The sequence below is a fragment of the Pseudorca crassidens genome, chromosome 2, assembly GCF_039906515.1.
Source record: "Pseudorca crassidens isolate mPseCra1 chromosome 2, mPseCra1.hap1, whole genome shotgun sequence".
NCBI classification, from domain to species: domain Eukaryota; kingdom Metazoa; phylum Chordata; class Mammalia; order Artiodactyla; family Delphinidae; genus Pseudorca; species Pseudorca crassidens.
The window spans coordinates 26,369,887-26,391,631 of NC_090297.1; the positions used below are offsets into that span (position 1 = coordinate 26,369,887).

The window sequence follows — 21,745 nt, forward strand, 5'->3', positions numbered from 1 at the left end:
CCTGGGCCCTCCAGCCCCGTGTCCACCGGCTGCTGCCTCTGGCCTCTTGGTCCACCGCTCAGCACTGGCATTCACGTGCACACTTGGGCTCACAGAAAGCCGCCTTCGCCCAGCAAGACGTGCACATCCAGACGTGGCCCCCCAGACACACGCTGTCCCTTCTAAGGGCATTTTCCTGTTGGGCTGTGGTTGCCCAGCGGCTGAGGGAGTCTTTTTCTGAACAGACTCAGAATTAATCAAGTGAAACATCACCTGACCTCAATTTTGATCCCACCCTTCCTTTGGATCCCACCCTTCCTTAGCCTTCGCCTCTTAGCAGCAAACGCCCATCTTAAGCCCCTGTCACCGCCTACAAGAGGTTAGTTCTGCCTGTAGTGGGAGGTCAGGAAGGCTTTGCCAGTGAGGTGGGGTTCAGGCTGGGCTTTGGGGTCGAGGATGACAGACGTTTGTCTTCTCCCCCCGCCCGTGGCTGGTTCTCTCTGCACACTCCCAACATCAGTATTACCACCACCTTATCTTTAGCACCACTTCCCGCCTCACTCTGGTTTTAGGCAAATCTGGAATTACTTCCAAATGCAGTTTTTTTGGGTGTCGAGTTTCTCACCTCACTGTGACTTCCCCCAGCTAACCCTGTGGCAGAAAGATAACCTCATCTCCCTCTGGGGCCTCGCTTCCCTGGTCCTTGTCATGAACCCCATTGACCCCAGCCTATGCTGCTGGGAGGAAAGGCAGAGAGCTCAAGAGCCCCTCTTCTTCTCAGCGTGCGGTCAGTTCTCCCACTTCTCAAGGCAGAGAGCTGCCTTGTCCTGGGAGCCACTAGATTAAGTCAAGGCCAGGATCCAATGAGACCATTTTGCCAAAACTCACTAGGGATCGATTTCCTAGTCCGGGCATGGCTAGTGATTCTCTTTGCATGTGAAGATTATTCTGATCTGGTCTGCCGTTACACTGTGCTGCTTTCTACAGTCACATTTATTTTTCACATTTTCATTGTAGGAAAATACCCCATAATCTTGCCATCCAGAGGGTGAGGGCCATGGGAGGGAAGATGAAGAAAACAGGTCTACTGCTAAGGCTGCTTCTGGATCAGCCTTATGGGTCCAACTGAGCTCAAGCAGGAGAGGAGCCGCGGGCAGGTGACGGAGCTGTGGTCACTGGAATCTCTTGAGAGTCACTGGGGGTCAGGGAGCCCTACTTTGGTGCCAGACGACCAGTGTGACACAGAGGGGAAAGGGGTCTTCTCCCTCCTTCTGCACAGAACACAGCTTGGCTTTAGTGCTTTGGGGAATTCATAGACCACAGAGTCGCTTCTGTGTAGTTAGAGGCGGTAGAGACCAGCAGGAGGTGGGTCAAGGGGCTGCTCTGGAGGCGGTGGTGAGGAGCTCTGCATGCAGACTGCACCCAGGGTGCCAGGCCAGGAGCACCCTCTATGGACAGCACCCGGTAAGGGCTTGTTCAGGATCACCTATGAAGTCCCTAACCCAACCCCACTCCTTGAAGTTGCCCAGAAATAGTCGGAGGAGGTGAGGCTACTTTGGCTGAAGGTCACGCTAAACCCATCTGGCGTGTCTTGGTGGGGGGAAGAGAAAACACCGGTGTTATCTCAGGGACCTTTCTTGAGCAACTAATTTCTTAGACATTTGTGATTGATTTTCATTCCGTTAGTGACTATGGCATTAAAATGGATTAAATTTTGGCCACTAGGAGGCGCAGAGATTTAAGGTCCAAGCCTAAAAACAGAACAGGCTCTTTTGATTTTCCATTTGTGCATCAACCTCTGCCTTCATTTTTTTTTTTTTGCTGTACGCGGGCCTCTCACTGTTGTGGCCTCTCCCGTTGCGGAGCACAGGCCCCAGACGCGCAGACTCAGCGGCCATGGCTCACGGGCCCAGCCGCTCCGCTGCATGTGGGAACTTCCCGAACCGGGGCACGAACCCGTGTCCCCTGCATCGGCAGGCGGACTCTCAACCACTGCGCCACCAGGGAATCCCCCTGCCTTCATTTTATTTGGCTTTGTTTTCACTTCCCGATCCTTTATTATTTTCTTCTTCCTGTGATATTATGTACATCTCTTAAAACAAGTCAAATCCTATTTTGGGATGAAATGACCTGATAAATTAATAAATTATATTAATTGAACTGCAAACCACAAAAAAGAACTTGTCTTGGGTTCTTCTGGCATCTTGCTGGTTACACTAAAAGCATGGAGCAAAGGAGGAGGTGGGAAATCAGGGGGACACAATGAGACCGTCAGGGAGGATTGGGGCCCAAGATCTCACGCCCCTTGTGGTGGACTGCCATCTTTCACTGTTTTCTGTGGCTCTTCAGCCATGCGTGGATGTATGCAACGCAGGAGTCTGCTTTTTGTCCATAACAGATTGCTTCTTGGTCTGCTGGCCTTCTTCACACATCTACTTTGCTGTGTGCCCCAGGGTCTCTGTGCTGGGGAATCTGAGGTGTCTGGGACCTAAATAACATAAGGGTGATGATGGATGAAAAGAAAGGAAGGCGTTCCCAGAGGACTGAATCTTATCTGATTCCCAATTTGCTTCCTTGTTCAAGACCAGAGCTGACACACTTCATGCTTGAGAAAGAGGGAAGAGCTGGAGGGTCTTTAGGGGGGTTCTTTCCCCTCCTTCCTCCACCCATTCCACTTCTGGTAACGTCCAGAAGACATTGTAGTTTAAGGTTGAGGTTTCCTTTGTAAACTTTTACTCTTTCATCCTGAACGGGGTATAGGCAACCCTTTGCCTTTTAGACTCTGTTATCCTTGAATTCTGGTCGTGAATTAGAGAAAGAGAGTGATATTTCAGAGTTTGACGTGACTTTGATCAGAATCCACAGGAAACTGTTTCTTCCTGTAGGAGTCAGAATGTCAGGTGTAGGTTTAGTAGTGGTTGGAATGCACTGATGTCGTGTACATCTTGGGACAAAGATGAGACCTGGGAGAAAATGAGTCATGGTCTCCCTGGAGGAGAAGTTCTAGCTCTTGTTTACAGGTTTTCATGGAACTTCTTTTCAGCAGTTGCTCCAACAGTGACCAGAGCCACAGGGCTCGCCTTCCTGGAGACAGGACAGAGGCCATAGATAACTCATTGTCATTCTCTTGCCGTTAGCAGGGCCCAGAGATCAGTTACAAACGTTGGGGTCCACTAAGGCTGACCAGCCCACCGGGGCGGGAACAGGAACTCTTTTATTGATCTTGACAGAGAGCTGGCCAGGGCCGGCACGACTGAGAATGTACTACTAGGAGAGAAACCCTGCCTGAGGGGATGCCTGTGGGCTGGACCGGCTCTCTGTTGGCCTCACGTCCACAGGCTGCTGGGTGCTCCTGTTGCCAGAAGTTCTAGGCTGAACCAGGAATCGGACTGGCAGGGCACCTGGTCCCCAGCTAAGCAGTGGGAATCACCAGGTGAGGTCCGGGCATCCTTGAGGTTGAGGTCTGAAGAGGAGGCGTGTGGGATCCGATGGTTACAAGGCTCAAGCAGCTTGAGGAAGGAGCCAGGTCAAGGTCAAAGGAAGGACTGAGGGTGGAGGGAGCAAGTTGGAAAGGATGGTGGGTGTATGGGGAGGGCGGAGAAACAGAAAGGGAAGAGGGGCAAAGGGACAGGCAGGGGAGGAGGCAACCAAGACTGGGAGAGAGGAAGGGTAAGAGGTAGAAGCGGGGGTGGGCTATCCTGGGTGTCCAGTGAGTGAGGTGGGGGATGGGCAGGCAGAACTGAACAGGGAGGAGCCGGAATTGCAGCAGGTGAGGGGCAGGGAAGCAGGGAAACGGGAGGCAGCTTCTTCATGGTTCCCAAGTTAGAAATGGAGGGCTGGGCTGCTTGGGTCCATAAGCTCTATCCTTCCCCTGTTCCATCCTCCTGTGATCCAGACTCCATAGTCACCGAGATCGAGCGTTCTCGGCTGCGCTGCCCTGTATGGTAGCCACCTGGACACGTGCTGCTGGACACGTGCTGTTGAGCCTTCCAAATGTGGCTAGTCTGAACTGAGATGTGTTGAGATGTGTAATATATACACCAGATTTTGAGTACTTAGGTGAAAAAATTGCAGACTCTCTCAAAATTTTTAATTTTGGTTATATCTTGAACTGATATTTAGGATATATTGGGTTAAATAAAATATATTATTAAAATTAATTTCACCTGTTTCTTTTTGCTTTTATATATGGCTACTAGAAAAATTTAAAGTGCTCATGCAGCTTGCATTTATGGCTTGCGCTATATTTCTATTACACAGCATGGTTCTAGGGCATTTGAACTAGAAAAGACCCCTGAAAGCCTCATTATATAGGTAAGGAAATCAGATCCCAGAGGCTTGTACATGGTCACCAGGCAAATGTAGCAGCACTTGGACTAGGATCCAGATTTGTTGATCCCCGTCAGTGTGGGGTCTTCTCCATAAGGTCAAGCTGGTTAGGCACAGCCAGGCTTGTGCACAGGCATGAGGTCACCCCCCAGGTATCGCATCAGAAGCATGAAAGGCATACCTGTTGCCCCTCTATCTACCTCTTCTGCAAGCCCAGGGCCTTAAATGGCCCCATTATTGCTCTTGTCAGGAAGGCTGCTGAATGATGGGCCGTGTGCCCCAGATGAAAACAGTAGCACACCTGACCGCCTCAGTGGGCTGCAACTGAGCAAAGCTGAGTCTGGGTGCTGGTAACCGGGAAGAAGCTTCTGAAGCTGGAATAGGTTGAAGGAGAGAAGTCGAAGTCACAGTTTCAGCCTATATGTCACAACTCAGGTTTCAAAATCTTCTTGGAGTTTATCCCATTGAAATCTACTCATGTGAAGATTTCAAGAGAAGATGTTATGCTCATTTTCCAGGTAAGGAACCTAAGGCTCAGAACAGACACTTGTCCAGAAGTCTCCGATCCAATGAACAACGAGGTAGAATAGCAGATGCCTTTCAAGCAGGCTTCCTCGTGTTGCTTCAGTGCTCGCTCTACTTAATAGCCAAAAGGCAGGTGGCTAGGACACAGGGCATGAAAAGGAAGGCCACTGGCCGCTGGTGAGCGCCTTTCCCACTCCCTTGGCCCCAGTGAAGATAAAGACTCTTGGGCATTTCCAGCAGACACTTTCCAATGCTGATTTACTCTTGGTGTCTGTGGGATTCTGGGATGTGGGAGGAGGATTTCACTGGCTGCTCCACATGCACAGGGCCAAAGTCCACACAGCGCTGCCCATCCCAGGGTGCCGCCTGACCCGACTCAGCTCTCTTGTTCCTCGCCCTCTGCTGTGTGCGCTTCTCAGGTGGCTACTGCTCCACAGCCTCTCCTGGACCTCCTCTCGCTGCCCGTAGAATAGAAATAACCGTAGCTGAATTCTCTGAGGCTAAAGTGCCCAGGGCCAGGGCCACCTCTGCCAGGCCCCTTCTCACATCGCTGATTTTACTGATCAACCTCTCCACGCCCTGGGCGGCTGCTGCCTCCTTGAGCCAACCTCTTCAGATATTTGCTCTCCCCCAACCTGTCCATCCAGCCCTTTAGAAATCCTGGTCTGCACTGACCAACCCCTAGAGCCTCCACCCCCTCTTCACCTAGCCCTTGCTGCACCGCCCACCTTGTGCAAGCCCGCCATTCTCAGGGGGCCCTGCCCCCTCATCCCTCTCAGGCAGGCTACTCGCCTGCTCAGAGTTCCTCTTGCGCGGGAGGTAGGGCTGCTGTCCTCCTCATTCCTTCCTTCTGCCTCCAGATCATCACTTCTGTTTCTCCCTTATGCATGTGACCAATCACTGAGAACTAATAGCTCTAAAGGCTCACATTTGTCCAGTACCCAAGAGCTAGGCACTCGGCTAAGGACCGTGGGTGATGTCATTTCAGCTTCATCACAACTCCAGGAGATCATGTTGTCATGCCTGTTTGGGGGCCAGAGGCAAATTCACAACTTGCCTTGGGTCACACACACAACTAGTTAAGTGGGAAAGTCCAGAGTCCAAATCCAGTAGTTTGGCTCCCAGGCCTGCACTCTTAACCTTGGGGTCCTTTGAAGCTTGCTTCTTTGATGTGAATCCCATTCGCCTGGATCACCTCGTAGCCCCTCCCTGCCTGTGCCAGCCCCAGCCCCTGGACATGCTCCCGCACTCACTGAAGACTCCCTCCTCTGCCTGGCGTCTTCCTCTGCACCCCAGCTCTTGCCATCGCCCTGGGTGACTCACACATCCCCAGGAGGGCCACGCAGTCTTTGACTTCACGGTGGCCTCTGCCACGCCAGCTCAGCCACGTTTGTCCTTGAACCCACCACATCTGATGTCATCAATCTGACTTATCGGGACACTAAGCTGTCTCCTGAGCTCCAGGTGTGCATACCTCATTGCTTGGCCTCTGCTCTGGGCCGATTCCCCCAACCTTGCTCCTCCAGCCTCCACCCCTTTCTTTTTCATCCCAGGAAAGAGTATCATGATCCATCCAGCTGCTCAGGCCAGACATCTGAGAGTCACCCTTGAATCTTCTCTCTCCTTTGCCTCTATAACCAATCATTGAGTCATGGGAATAACTCTCCAAAAGATATCTTGAATTCACCCATTTCTCTCCACTCCCATTGCTACTGCCTTCGTCCTGGCTACCATCACCCCCGCCTGGTTGACTGCTAACCTGCTGTCTTCTAACCTGCACTCCTACTTCTGCTCTTTTTTTTTTTTAACATCTTTATTGGAGTATAATTGCTTTACAATGGTGTGTTAGTTTCTGCTTTATAACAAAGTCAATCAGTTATACATATACATGTGTTCCCATATCTTTTCTCTCTTGCATCTCCCTCCCTCCCACCCTCCCTATTCCACCCCTCTAGGTGGTCACAAACCACCGAGCTGACCTCCCTGTGCTATGCAGCTGCTTCCCACTAGCTATCTATTTTACGTTTGGTAGTGTATATATGTCCATGCCACTCTCTCACTTTGTCACACCTTACCCTTCCCCCTCCCCATATCCTCAAGTCCATTCTCTAGTAGGTCTGCATCTTTATTCCTGTCCTGCCCCTAGGTTCATCAGAACCTTTTTTTTTTTTTTCAAATTCCACATATATGTGTTACTATAGGTATTTGTTTTTCTCTTTCTGACTTACTTCACTCTGTATGACAGACTCTAGGTCCATCCACCTCACTACAAATAACTCAATTTCGTTTCTTTTTAAGGCTGACTAATATTCCATTGTATATATGTGCCACATCTTCTTTATCCATTCATCGGTCAATGGACACTTAGGTTGCATCCATGTCCTGGCTATTGTAAATAGCGCTTCAATGAACATTTTGGTGCATGACTCTTTTTGAATTATGTTGTTCTCAGGGTATATGCCCAGTAGTGGGATTACTGGGTCATATGGTACTTCTATTTTTAGTTTTTTAAGGAACCTCCATACTGTTCTCCATAGTGGCTGTATCAATTTACATTCCCACCAACAGTGCAAGAGGGTTCCCTTTTCTCCACACCCTCTCCAGCATTTATTGTTTGTAGATTTTTTGATGATGGCCGTTCTGACCGGTGTGAGGTGATAACCTCACTGTAGTTTTGATTTGCATTTCTCTGATGATTAGTGATGTTGAGCATCCTTTCATGTGTTTGTTTGCAATCTGTATATCTTCTTTGGAGAAATGTTTGTTTAGGGTTTCTGCCCATTTTTGGATTGGGTTGTTTGTTTTTCTGATATTGAGCTGCATGAGCTGCTTGTATATTTTGGAGATTAATCCTTTGTCAGTTGCTTCATTTGCAAATATTTTCTCCCATTCTGAGGGTTGTCTTTTGGTCTTGTTTATGGTTTCCTTTGCTGTGCAAAAGCTTTTAAGTTTCATTAGGTCCCATTTGTTTATTTTTGTTTTTATTTCCATTTCTCTAGGAAGTGGGTCAAAAAGGATCTTGCTGTGATTTATGTCAAAGAGTGTTCTTCCTATGTTTTCCTCTAAGAGTTTGATAGTTTCTGGACTTACATTTAGGTCTTTAATCCATTTTGAGTTTATTTTTGTGTATGGTGTTAAGAAGTGTTCTAATTTCATTCTTTTACATGTAGCTGTCAAGTTTTCCCAGCACCACTTATCGAAGAGGCTGTCTTTTCTCATTGTATATTCTTGCCTCCTTTATCAAAGATAAGATGACCATATGTGTGTGGGTTTATCTCTGGGCTGTCTATCCTGTTCCATTGATCTATCTTTTTGTTTTTGTGCCAGTATCATACTGTCTTGATTACTGTAGCTTTGTGGTATAGTTTGAAGTCAGGGAGCCTGATTCCTCTAGCTCCATTTTTCTCTCTCAACATTGCTTTGGCTATTTGGGTTTTTTTGTGTTTCCATACAAATTGTGAATTTTTTTGTTCTAGTTCTGTGAAAAATGCCATTGGTAGTTTGATAGGGACTGCATTGAATCTGTAGATTGCTTTGGGTAGTATAGTCATTTTCACAATGTTGATTCTTCCAATCCAAGAACATGGTATATGTCTCCATCTGTTTGTATCATCTTTAATTTCTTTCATCAGTGTCTTATAGTTTTCTGCATACAGATCTTTTGTCTCCTTAGGTAGGTTTATTCTTGGGTATTTTATTCTTTTTGTTGCAAAGGTAAATGGGAGTGTTTCCTTAATTACTCTTTCAGATATTTCATCATTAGTATATAGGAATACAAGAGATTTCTGTGCATTAATTTTGTATCCTGCTGTTTACCAAATTCATTGATTAGCTCTAGTAGTTTTCTGGTAGCATCTTTTGGATTCTATATGTATAGTATCATGTCATCTGCAAACAGTGACAGCTTTACTTCTTATTTTCCAATTTGGATTCCTTTTGTTTCTGTTTCTTCTCTGATTGCTGTGGCTAAAACTTCCAAAACTATGTTGAATAATAGTGGTAAGAGTGGGTATCCTTGTCTTGTTCCTGATTTTAGATGAAATGGTGAAAACAGTTAATTTTTTGCAGTTCATTTTGTCTTTAGTTCTATCCTGCTAAGGATGTACAGTTAATTTACTGTATTTATAAAATCATTTGAAATAGTGCCTTTCTTGTGATCATTCCAACTCCATAAGAATGTGTATTTATTTCATTTTGCTTTCAATTAGTAAATTTAGTCCCCTTCTTTATCATACAAGAGTACCAAAATATACTCTTCTGCCCTTAGTCTTTTTTTTTTTTTTTGCGATACGCGGGCCTCTCACTGTTGTGGCCTCTCCCATTGCGGAGCACAGGCTCCGGATGCGCAGGCTCAGCGACCATGGCTCACGGGCCCAGCTGCTCCGTGGCACGTGGGATCTTCCCAGACCGGGGCACGAACCCGTGTCCCATGCATCGGCAGGCGGACTCTCAACCACTGCGCCACCAGGGAAGCCCTGCCCTTAGTCTTTTTAATGTAATATTATATCTTGAGAATCATTCCATATTAGTTCTTGACCAGCTTCCTCATTATTTTTAACAGTTGTGTAATACTTCATTACATGGATGTACCCTGGTTTATGCACAGATCTCATACTAATATACATTGAGGTTGTTTCTAGTCTTTTGCTTTTATAAATAATGCTGCTGTGAGTAACCTTGTATATATGTTATTTCATATTTGAGGAGGTATATCTTCAGAAAAATTCCTACAAGTGGGATTGCTGGGTCAAAGGGTAAATAATTATGAATTTTGATATACATTGTCAAATTCTCCTTCGTGAGAGTTGGACCAGCAGAGCCTGAGAGTGTGTTTTCCCCCACATCTCTGTCAGCAGAGCCTGTTGTCCAGCTTTTGGATCTTTGCTCATCTAATAGGTGAGAAACGGTATGTCTGAGAAGTGAAACTGAGCATCTTTTCATATATTTAAGGGTCTTTGCTTATCTTTCTTTTCATTGTTTTTGACTATTTGCCCATGGTAGTAACTTTAGTCTTTTTTTCTCAATTATGAGGGCTATTTGCATGAATGTGTCACACCTACTTTAAAAAGAAATATATTCTCTAATATTGGGTTGCAGAGTTGGACACACAACTCTATTACAAACTCGAGCCCTTGGACACTTTAATCCATAGAACTTGATAAGAGGCGAGACTAGGAATTCAGGCAAGGCTTTACTGGGACTGATGATGCAGCAGGAGGGAATGAAAACAAGTAATAGGTTCCCTTGTTTGCTCTCTGAGGAGGGCCAGCTGGTTCCTTAAATGGGGTGAGGGTAGGGGCAGATCAGTGGGTCAGACCAGCGTGGGGCTTAGGTGGTCTTCCCATCCCCTTGGTGGTGCTGTGTGGAGGGATCATGCACAGTACTCTGCTTTTGCTCCCAGCACTCAGTAGTGGCAGTTGGTTTGTGGCCTTTTTCTATCTTATTGTTCATAATTGCCCCAACTGAGCATGCGTGTAGTTATTTTTAGTCTCTTGTAGTTTCTTTGTATTCTGTTGCTCAAGGGGACTTTGTCTAGGGGCAAGCCCTCCAGTAAAGGGTCCCAGGTCCCAGCCTATTTCATATTCACAAAAACTTCCTTATGATTATTTTGTTTCAGTCTTCAACAACATGACTCTTTTTTGTTGTTAACTTGATCTATTGTGTTCAGAGTGATGAGTTAAAGCTCCTTTTATTGGTGTGTCTCTATTTCTCTTTGCATTTCCTAGATTCTGCTTTGTGGGAAAAAAACACAGTGGCTGCTTCTTATTTGGTGAGTAGTTATGTCTTCATTGTGAATTGTGTCCTCTAGTGTCATTCTTTGTCGTGTTTAATGCCTTTGGGCCTGAATTCACTTTTCTGATACCAAGATGGTGATCCCTGGTTTCTTGTTTGCACATGCTTGCTGTCCCTTTGCCCATTGCTTTGTTGTTGTTGATTCTCCCCTTTGAAAGACTAACAGTAATAACTGTAGCAGCTAAGTTTCCTTACGTTAGCACCAAGCCATGCCTCAGGTAAGGAAGTGTCCACTTGGCTCTAGTTCTCAGGGTGCCCATATCTGGCCCCAAAGTGTGGATGTGAGAGCCCCTCCCTCCTCACCCCTCCCCCACTAAAAGTTTAGGTTTCCAGAATGTGTAAATGTCTTGGACCACGCAGAAGGTGTGCCTCTTCATTTGTTTTTAGCTATTTTGAGTCACTTCATTTTAGGTCTGCCTCTTGTGACAGCATAGAGTTGAGCTTTACTTTGTGAGCTAATCTGAAAATCTGTTTATTTTATTAGGTGAATTAAACCTAATTACATTTCATGATATAAGGACTATGTTTGTTTTCAGATCTGTCATATTATTTTATGTTATATTTACTTTGTGTATTTGTCATATTTACTAGTTCTTTCACAATGTGATATTTTGGGTACATTAAAAATGCATGTATTAATAGTTAACAATATAAATATTTTTATTTTAGCAATTTCATTTATATTAATATACTTATGTAGTGCCCTTAGTCCTCTTTTTCTCTACTTATGTCCTTGCTATTTTATTAGCTTTGTATCAGTGGTTCTTAATGGAGGGAGAGTGTGTACGCATGTGTGTGTGTGTCTGTGTGAGTGTCAGTTTTGCTCCCCAGAAGATATCTGGCAATGTCTGGAAACATTTTAGGTTGTTTCACAGCTTAGGGAAGAGAGGTACAAGCATCTAGTGGGTAGAGACCAGGGATGCTACTACATGTCCTATAATGCAGAGGACAGCCAAGACCAGCAACAAAAAAGCATTCGGCCCAAAATTTCAATATTTCCAAGTTTGAGAGATCCCTCTTTATACCGTCATTTAACGCCCACCTATTACCTATGTCACAATCAATGGGTCATTTTACTTTCCCCCTTTCTCTCCCTTCTCTTCCTGTTAACAAAGTATGTTATTTCCACTTTGTCAGAAATATGGCATTTACATACTATTCTTTATCTCCATCTTCATTTTAGATTTTGATATAAACAATTCTCAGTCCCAGTCATACCAGTCCTTTTGCTGAAGTTTCCCAATTATCACTTGGTTGGATGCAACTCGTCCTCCCATTAGATTTTTTTTTTTTTTGCGGTACGCGGGCCTCTCACTGCGGTGGGCTCTCCCGTTACGGAGCATAGGCTCCGGACGCGCAGGCTCGGCCATGGCTCACGGGCCCAGCCACTCCGCGGCATGTGGGATCTTCCCAGACCGGGGCACAAACCCGCATCCCCTGCATCGGCAGGTGGACTCTCAACCACTGCGCCACCAGGGAAGCCCCTCCCATTAGATTGTTGAGAAGGGCTCTTGAGTAAAATATTTCTTAGTTCTTGAATTTTTAATACTGTGTTTTCATAGTCTTGATGCTTAATAATCGCTGTATATACAACCCTTGGCTTATACTTTCTTTCCTTCAGTTTGTTGAAAATGTTGCTTTACTCATTTCACTTTGTGTGTTGCTATTAAGAAATCTGATGACAACTTGATTTTCTTTCCTTGCAACTGACTTAATTTTTAACCTGGAGGCCCAGAGAAAGTTTTCTTTTTCTTTAAAATAGAGTTTTACTGGGATATGTCTCAGAGTTGGCTATTCCAGGATAATTTCCCCTGGAACATGGTAGGACTTTCAATATATAGGTTAAAGATTTTTAGTTCTAGAAGTTTTTCTCAGAGTGCTATAAATATCAATTCTGTTCCATTTATTTATATTTCCTTCTTCAGGGACTCCTATTGCACATAAATTATCTTTGTTTGTCTTCCATGCTTATCCTTTTATTTTATTTTTATTTTTTTAAATCTAATTTTTATTTTATATTGGAGTATAGTTGATTTCCAACATTGTGTTAGTTTCAAGTGTACAGCAAAGTGATTCAGTTATCCATATCCATATATATATCCATTCCTTTTCAGATTCTTTTCCCATATAAGTTATTACAGAATATTGAATAGAGTTCCCTGTGCTAAACAGTAGGTCCTTGTTGATTATCTATTTTATATATAGTGGTGTGTATATGTTAATCCCAAACTCCTAATTTATCCCTCATCCTCTTTACTTCTTTATTTGATTTTTATTTTCTTAAGTGCTTTAATTTTCTTTCTGTATGTCTTTATTATACTTTCTTTCTGTGTCTATTATCTCTAGGACACTTTGCAGGTTGGTCTTAATTTCTAAACTATTGCTTTTTTTGGTAAGCTCTCATTTTACTTCTTCCTGTTATATGTCCATTTGTAGTTTGAGTTTTTTAACTTATTTGTGTGGCACTGTAATATTTGCAATTGCCTGTTTAATTATGGTTAATTAATGTTGGAATGCTTTTAAAAATGATTCTTGTCCTTTATTTCTTAAGGGAGTATTTTCATTAGCTAAAACGTTTTACTACTTATTTTCTGTTTTGTTCTTATAGAAACATTGTATGTATGTTGAGTGCCCCTTTTCTGTCCATGATAAAATAAATGTAGAGGATTTTCCTAGACCAAGAATAACAGGTGATCCTATTGGAGTGAGGGATGGAGTAATCTGGGTTCTTATTTGATTTCTTAGTTCAAAGGCATGCTCTTCTTTTGGTGTTGGGTGATCTTACAGGCACTGTCTCACAGGCACTGTCCCTCTGTGTCCTTAGGCTTATGAAAGCCTGTCCTAGCATAATGTTTGGGAGTGTTCCTCACTCTAAGGGGTGTCTAGAAATTGTATGCAATTTATTATAAAGTGTTTCTATACTGCGTGAATTTATATTTGGAACTTAGATTTAATACTTGCTACTTTGCCCCCCCAGCTCCTAATCCACCAGTTGCCTGTGTTTTACAATAGTCCAATTCCTGACCTTGAATCCCAGCCAAGGTACTGACATCCCTGATGGGAGGGCTGGGTCTACACAGATGGTTCTCTGTGGCCAGGAGGTGAATACAAGACATTATGTCCCAGATGAAATGCGATTTTTAAAACTGGGAACATTCATATAAATCAGGTTACTGAGGTGACTGGGGGACAATGGGATCCAGGATGCAGTGCAAAAGTGAAGGATAGCGGGAGTTGGGAACCCGAAGGTAGTCTGGATGAAATTTCCATGAAAATGATGACTTCTAATATATATATGCATTTAGAGAAGGAGACTCCTAGTTCCTGCCAGTCCTTCCTTCCCTTCCTCACCTCTCCTTTAGCAGCCTTTGCTCCTGGATGACCCTCCTGATTTGGCCTTTTTCTGCTATAGATTCCTTCTGCTTAAGCCACCTGCCCTTTAGACTGCAGTCCTTAGACCCTGACCTCCTCAGTTCAGGCCAGACCCCATCCCGAAGGGGAGCACCTTCTTTGTCCCCAGGATTCTGTCCTGAGCCGACCTGGGCATCACTATAATTTAAAAATTATTTATTATTATTTATGCCATTGTGTGTATATATACACACACATACATTATATATACATGTATATATACACATACACATTTTCTTTATCCGTTCATCCATTGACGGACACAAGTTATTTCCATACCTTGGTTATTGTGAATAACGCTGCAATGAACATGGGAGAACAGATATCTCTTCGAGATAGTGATTTCATTTTCTTTGGATATACAGAAGTGGAATTGCTGGATCATATGGTGGTTCTATTTTCAATTTTTTGAGGAACCTCCACACTATTTTCCATAGTGGCTGCATCATTTTACATTCCCACCAACAGTGCACAAGGATTCCAATTTCCCTACATCCTTACCAACACCTGTTATTTTCTGTTTTTTGTTTTGTTTTTTTCATGTTTTTCATAGTAGTTATCCTAATGGATGTTAGGTGCCTCTCACTGAGGTTTTGATTTGCATTTCCCTAATGATTAGTGATGTTGAGCATCTTCTCAGGTGCTTGTTGGCCATTTTATATCTTCTTTGGAGATATGTCTGTTCAAGTCACTTGCCCATTTTTAAATCAGGTTATTTGTTTGTTTGTTTTCATTGTTGAGTAGTAGGAACTCTTTATATATTCTGGATATTAATCCCTTATCAGATATATGATTTGCAAATATTTTCTCCTGCTCCATAGGTTGCCTTTTCACTCTGTTGTGTCCTTTAATGTACAGAAGTTTTAAATTTTTATGAAGCCCAATTCATCTATTTTACGAAATCATTGCCAAGTCTAAAGTTACAAAGCTTTCCCATGTTTTCTTGTAAACATTTTATAGTTTTAGGTCTTTTGTTTAGGAATTTGATCCGTTTTGAGTTAATTTTTGCATATGGTGCTTCCACTATCACTTTTGCTGGGAGTTCCCAACATGTACTGGAGGCAACACAAAGCCATTTAAGAAAGGGATTTCCACATTTCCACTTGACTTTTAGTCCCAAATATCTTTCCTCCCCTTCCCCAAAAACACTTGCCCCTAGCCATGAAAAAGGCCATAAAAAAGGTAAGAAAACCAATGCAAAATTTATATTTTATTTGAATTCAAAAATTTTAAAATTGCTTTCAAATTCAGGAAAGTACCATAATGCAGGACCCCAGGGGGAAGCCTCATATACAGAGACAGATAAATTAAATGTATATACTGCAGACAAGCCAAGGAGGTGTGTAGATTACATATTTACAGCACTTGATGTTTTCTGAAAACCATATTTATACATTTTATTACATTTACAAAAAGGCTTCCACTACCATTTACCTACAATAATGAAAAAAAATTTACACCTTGTTTTTCTTTCTTTTTTGGTACTGTACAAACTTTGTATAATAAAAATATATCTCTGTACAAAAGATTTTTTTTGTTTTTGTTTTACTGTTTTTTGTTTTTTTTGTTTTTTTTTGTTTTTGCCTCATGGGATGGCGGCGGGTATATGGTGTGAATGGTGGGTGAAGGGCCTAGTTTGCCCTGGTCGCTTCCAAGCCTCTGGAGGTGGAGAGAAAATGCCAGAGGTGTGAAAGGGTAATGCACAGCAGAGTGCTGGGTGCCGCACCAGCATGTGCTCCTTGGGCATCTCCTGGGACTTCACAAGGGGAGGGGTGGAGGCAGGGCTGGAGGAGGAGTCCACTGGTTGGTCTCAGAGGAGTGTAAGAAGTGGGGAAGGGGGAGCAGCCAATGAGCTTCCTGCATTTGCTTCCAGAGAAAGAGACAGATGAGCATGTGAGTGCGTTTGTCTGGACTGGTCCTCTCCTGCCAAGCCCAGGGATGCTGTGACCCAGAGCAGGTGTGGGCAGCTGGGCTCCTGCCATTGCCAGTTGCATCTGCTGGAAATTGACACTCTCACTTCAGTCCATCTTCACATGAGTCAGATCTCATGGTTTCAACTCAGAATCTGCTTACAAACGAGGTGTCCCTGCCACTCCACTCCTGTATGTTTCCATCTGTCATTCCAATACGTGATCTGAACATCTGAGGCCAGCATGTCACACATGCACAGGGGCTTAAGCCCACAGGGACCTTCCTGAGGACAGAGAAAGGGGCTCTAAATGCCACAGTTTGATTCCCAAACTCATTAGCTTCTCAGCAATACTTAAATGGAATTCATCAATGACCCAAGCACGATGAAACTCTAAATTAATCAAACCTACTTGCAAGGAGCTGGAGAGAATATGCCTTATTCACTCCATTCTTTTGATTCAGAAGTTCCTAGGGCCTCTGTCTGCTATGGCGAGGGGCTGCTGGGAGCCGAGGGACCAGCGCCAGCTCCAGGAAGCCTGGGGTAACGGGTCCTTTCCCTGATGCTGCCAGGGTGGAGAGAACAGGACCCAGATAGGATACGTGGGTCCCCTGCCTGGCCCGCCAGCCTTGGCCACAGTCCTACTTAGAGATTCACCTACTCCTCCCCCTTCTATACCCAGATTGCAGCTGGTGTAGTGGACTTTGGAGTCAGACCCACACTTACTAACTGTGTGGCTTCCATCTCTTCACCTTTCTGCCTTCTCATCCATCTGGAATACTATTTCCTATGTTCTGGGGTTGCTGTAAGGTCTAGAAATGAACCACCTAAAGTGTCAGGCACAGAGGAGAAACTCAGTCCACAGTAGCCATTATTTCTGGACCCTGGGGTTGTCTTGCTGTCCTGTCCCTTCCAGCACCTCTCTGATGCCTGCAGACTTGGTGTCCCTGTCTGGGCCACATACCTGTTTCTCTTCTCTTTGTCAGTTAACAGCAAGACTTGACCTTGGGCTCATGGCCAGCTTCCTGCCCTTACCTCCCCTGACGTGCCCTACTTCTTCAGTGTTGCTTTCAACCTAGGAGGACTTTTTATTTTATTTTTTAATTTTTTGCGGTGCGCGGGCCTCTCACTGTTGTGGCCTCTCCCGTTGCGGAGCACAGGCTCCGGACGCACAGGTTCAGCGGCCATGGCTCACGGGCCCAGCCACTCCGCGGCATGTGGGATATTCCCGGACTGGGGCACGAACCCGTGTCCCCTGCATCAGCAGGCAGACTCTCAACCACTGTGCCACCAGGGAAGCCCTAGGAGGACTTTTTAAATTCACTGGGTTTAGAGCTCAGTAAAATTATGTTAGAAAAAATAGAAACTGATTTCCAAACGATTTCTTAAGATTGTTTTCGGCCCTTGGGGTTATCCTTGCTGTCGTTCTGCGGCTGGGACCGTCCACTTGCAGATGGCTGGTCTCTGCGTACCAACCGCCATGGGATGTATCTGCTAACACATCCACTGCGTCTTCTTTACCTCTTCTCTGTGTTTGTGGGGAGCAGGGCACGGGGCATCTTTCACACACATTTCGTTTTTTTAAGCTTCTGTGGTCTCTTCTGTAGGACTCAACTGAAGGAGAGGTGTGTGTTTGTGTGTGTTCAGGCCCACACACACACGTGCACACCCACAAAATCCTTTGCTGTCTTCAATCCATAATGTCCTTCCTCTGACGGCAGCCAGCCCCTCTTCCTTTAGGGCCCCGAGTCGGGGTGGGGTGGGTGTCCTCTCCAGGGTGATGGGGGTGGATGGTGGCAGGGCAAGGGCCCAAGTCCCAGTAGTAGCAGACACGGGCGGAGAGACAGACGAAGATGGGCACTGGGCACTGTGCCAGGGGAGCTTACTTCCTGTCCCCTGGAGAACTGGGAACAAACGGATCACACCAGAGTTTGTAAAACAATAGGGGCAGTGGGTGAGGGGTGGGAGCAAAAGAAGGCAAGAGGAAAGAGGCAAAGCGAGGAAGGCATAAGGGGAAAGAATGAACGAAAAGCAGTTGCCGTGATCTTTCCCTTTGCGTTTTAATCCTCCCGAACTAAGGGTGGAGGTGTAGGTAGGAAATATACACAGCAGAATATATATTTTCCTCGTGTCCTTTTCTTCCTCCGGGGAAGGCCAACTTACCTGTCAGCCACAGGAGCCCCAGCGCCTAGGGGCGGCTACACTTTTAGGGCCCAGGAAAGTGTTTTTAGTTTCTTTCAAAATCAGAAGGAAAAAAGTGAATATAATAATAATGGCCATGTAATAATGAATCCAGCCTGGATTATATTCATCTTTATAACAACATAGTTGTAGAGTACCATTTTTAATTTTAAACAGAGGAAAGGGTCCATGAAAGTCGTAACACAGCCCTGCCCCTTGCTCTCTACTTGCTGACCCCACAGGCCTCGATGACTTCCCCGTGTGGGGTTTATTTTAACTTCAGCCATTCCTGTGAGGCATCATTTGAATTTATCACCTTGTCACTCATTTTAAATGTATGTGCGTCTATTCAGGGTGGTTTTTCATGCATCGCCTTCCTAAGTCAAGCAACACCTTCCCTGCTCCAGCTCCGGGAGGGCCGGAAGAGAGCAGGGCCTTCGCGGAGAGCCGTGGTGTGCTGGGCGGGATGCTCCGAGGCCTTGGGTGCTGGCGAGGGGCAGTGCGAGGGCTGCCTAGACCTGAAGCAACCAACCCCAGGTGACCCAGAGGTGAAACCTCGTGCACACAGGCACCTGGGACCCAGCGGAGCCCCAGACGTGGAGTGGCAGTGAGGGTGTGTGTGCAGGTCTTGGGACATTCTTGTTTCTTTCCTCTACTGTTCAATAATTCTGCAACTCAAAGTTTGGAGTCACTACAGATCACCTGTAAGGCCTGATTTATGTCATCAGAGGGGATTCTTCTTTTTTCGTTTTTGCTTTCTATTTGTATGAGTAGGAAAAAGTAAAGATGGAGCAGAAAGGCAAAACCTCAGAACTAATTTGGACATGTTAAAATGACCCCACTGGAAGAATTTCTCCTCCTTCTTTAAGTATTTGTTTTGGTGCAGAAAAACTCAATCAATTACTTATTTGTATTCAATAGTTGCCTTTATATATTCTGAAGATAATTTTTATTTCTTTATGTATAAATTATCTTAGTACCTACCATTTTAAGCTTAGAGTTATGCAAGAGAGATGATCTAGAGAAAAAAAGTGGACCCAAAGAGGGGATGGGAGGGGAAGATGGGGGGCAGCCTGGCAGAGTGCTTAAAGCTGGGATGTTTGAGGGCTGGGCGTATGGTCTGAGACTCAGGCTGAAGTGGTGAAAATCCTCCTGGAGTTGTTGTGAGGATGAAAGGAAGCAACGCATGCCAGGGACCGGGCAGTCAGTGCTGGTTAGTGGTTTTACAATCCCTTTCTCTCTCCTGGCATTTACCGGTCCCGCATTTCCCGCCAGCCCACCCCTCACACAGCCTGCTCCCTCCAGGAGCTGCATGCGTATCGGGCCGGGACTGCCCATCGCTTGCGCTGCCGCAGACAGGAGCATGGAAGGAGCGTTGTCCCTGCTTAGGGTCTGGCTGATGACTCCCTTGCCCTGTTGGAACCCCACCTCTCTGGGCACTGGGATGCTTCTCCCCAGAGCCGGGCTCACTAAGGTCCAGGAGACACCTGAGAGAGGGCACCTGCATTCCCCAGAAAGTGGGGTGTGCGGGAGACAATACGGTTCTCAGAAGGGTGTGGCTTGCACACCTTGTGGGGACAGCTCCTGCAGGTTCCCAGGCCCCAGAAGGAGGGATATCAGTGAGGAAGGACAGAGTGGGGAATGGCCGTGCCTTCTAGACTTGTCAGCTCCTCCTGGCAGGCCTGTGTGTGTGTGTGAGAAAGGGTGTCCAGTGGGCCCATGGGAGCCTCCGTGTGCACCTGGCCCTCTGTCTGTGTGACGGGGGCCTCCTGTCTTGCCCAATGCCAGGGACTGCAACTGCCCCTCTATCACGCTCTAGGTGATGGATAGTTTTATATGCCAACTGCCTAGGCTCCGGTGCCTAGTTGTTTGGTCAAACGCCAGTCTAGATGTTGCAGTGAAGGAATTTTTTAGATGTGATTAACATTTAAATCCTTAGACTCTGAATAAAGCGGATTACTCTTCATAATGTAGGTGGGCCTCACCAATCAGTGGAAGGCCTGAAGAGAAAGGACTGAGGGCCCCCTTGAGAGGAAGGAATTCACCTCCAGACAGCCCTCGGGCTCTAGATTACAACCTCAGCTCCTGATGGAATTTCCAGCCTGCAGGCCTGCCCTGTGGACTCCAGACTTGCCAGCCTCACAATTCTGTGAGCTAATTCCTTAAAATAAATCTCTCTTCCTCTATATCTATATCTACAATACAAACATACACACAATATGTACATATATCTCTCTAGAGAGTTTATATATATATGTACATATATATATGTATGCATATATTGTGTATATATATGTATCTCTCTCTCTCTGGAGAGTTCTGACTAATACACCTACTTGGATATTTTGCTGAGCCTAGTGGCTAAGAGCACAGCCTCTGGAGCTGCCTGCCTGGGATTGGATTCTGATCCTGCTTCTTATTAGCTGTGTGATCTTGGCCAAATTAATTCCTTTCTCTGTGCCTCAGTTTTCCCATCTGTAAAAAGGGTGACAACAGTCTCCGACCCAGGTGTACGGAGGTGTCTGCCTCAGTGGCCAGCACAGGGCAGCACTGGGCACTCAGTCCCTCTCACACTGGACGTGTCTGTAGGGGTGTGTGTCTCACCAGCTGCCGGAGGTGGGGCTCTCAGTGGCGGTGACGAAGGCAGCCTGGCCTGGAGGCTATACCGCTGTACACACCGTGCTGACTGTGAGCTCCGCCTCGGTGGCCATGATGTCTGTGGGCTGGATGTTGCGGTCGTACATCGGGTTCTCAAACGTGGCCCGCACATTGGTGTTCTCGTGGCCAGCGTAGCCGTTGAACGGAACTTTGGGTCTTCTCCTGGGAATTAGAGAGCGTGACCAAGACGTCAAGAGAGGAGACTCGGGGCCCTAAGAGGAGAGGGAGGCTCTGTGTTCCCTTCAGAAGGTCACAGCTCGCCTGAGCCAGGAGGGCTCTGGGTGGGTCAGGGAAAGGGAGAGGGCCTGGCACCCGTCGTGCGACCCTCCTGTCCCTTCCCCGTACCTGTGCTTGTAGAGATAGAGCACAAAGCCCGCGATGATGAGCGCGATGAACGGCACCAGGATCGCGGCCGCCACCGAGCTGCTGTTGGAAGCAAAGTGGCGGCCGATGGACTCGGGGTCTGATTCCAGCAGCCTGAGGTCTGCAAAATCCCAGAGCAGAAACCTCAGGTCACAGACACAGCGGCCACCGTGGTGGGGCTTGGGGTGCTGGTCGGGGCCCCCCAGCTGCCTCCCCCATGCACTGGGCCATCCTCCCTGGAGAAGGGTGGTCAGTCCACACGAGCTGGTCAGGCCTGGGGAAGCCAGTCTGCGGGAGAACCTGAAACCGTGTCCCAGAATAAAACCTTAAAAGAGAGCAGCCCTTTAGAAGCTTCCAAACTTCTTTCGGCCATAGAAAGTTTATCCCATGAAACCTTACAAGGCAGCCGAAATATAAAGCACGTGCAGGTGGACCTGCTCTGGAGGGCGTGGTAGCGGTGCTGAAGCTCCCGCCTCCGAGGGTTTCGCTTCCTCCCCCCTCCCCCCTCGCCCCAGACTGGGAGCGCTCAGAAGACCACGGTGAGAGCCTCTGCCCCTGTCAGCGAACCGAGGGGGTGAGGCTCCGCCGGGCACACCG

General features: G+C 46.2%; 1 protein-coding gene across 3 annotated transcripts in view; it reads right to left on the minus strand.

Annotated features, from left to right (window-relative positions):
* Nucleotides 1-15,234: 15,234 nt before the first annotated feature.
* The window catches only part of CSMD2 (CUB and Sushi multiple domains 2), a 668,701-nt gene continuing 662,190 nt past the window's right edge, over nt 15,235-21,745 (minus strand). For all 3 annotated transcript variants that reach the window (XM_067725393.1, XM_067725392.1, XM_067725391.1), the window contains 3 exons: nt 21,131-21,269; nt 20,732-20,947; nt 15,235-17,850 (listed from right to left, as the gene is read on the minus strand). In XM_067725393.1, the coding sequence (XP_067581494.1) occupies nt 20,788-20,947; nt 21,131-21,269 (299 nt within the window). In that variant the 3' untranslated portion in view covers nt 15,235-17,850; nt 20,732-20,787. The remainder of the gene's footprint in view (nt 17,851-20,731; nt 20,948-21,130; nt 21,270-21,745) is intronic.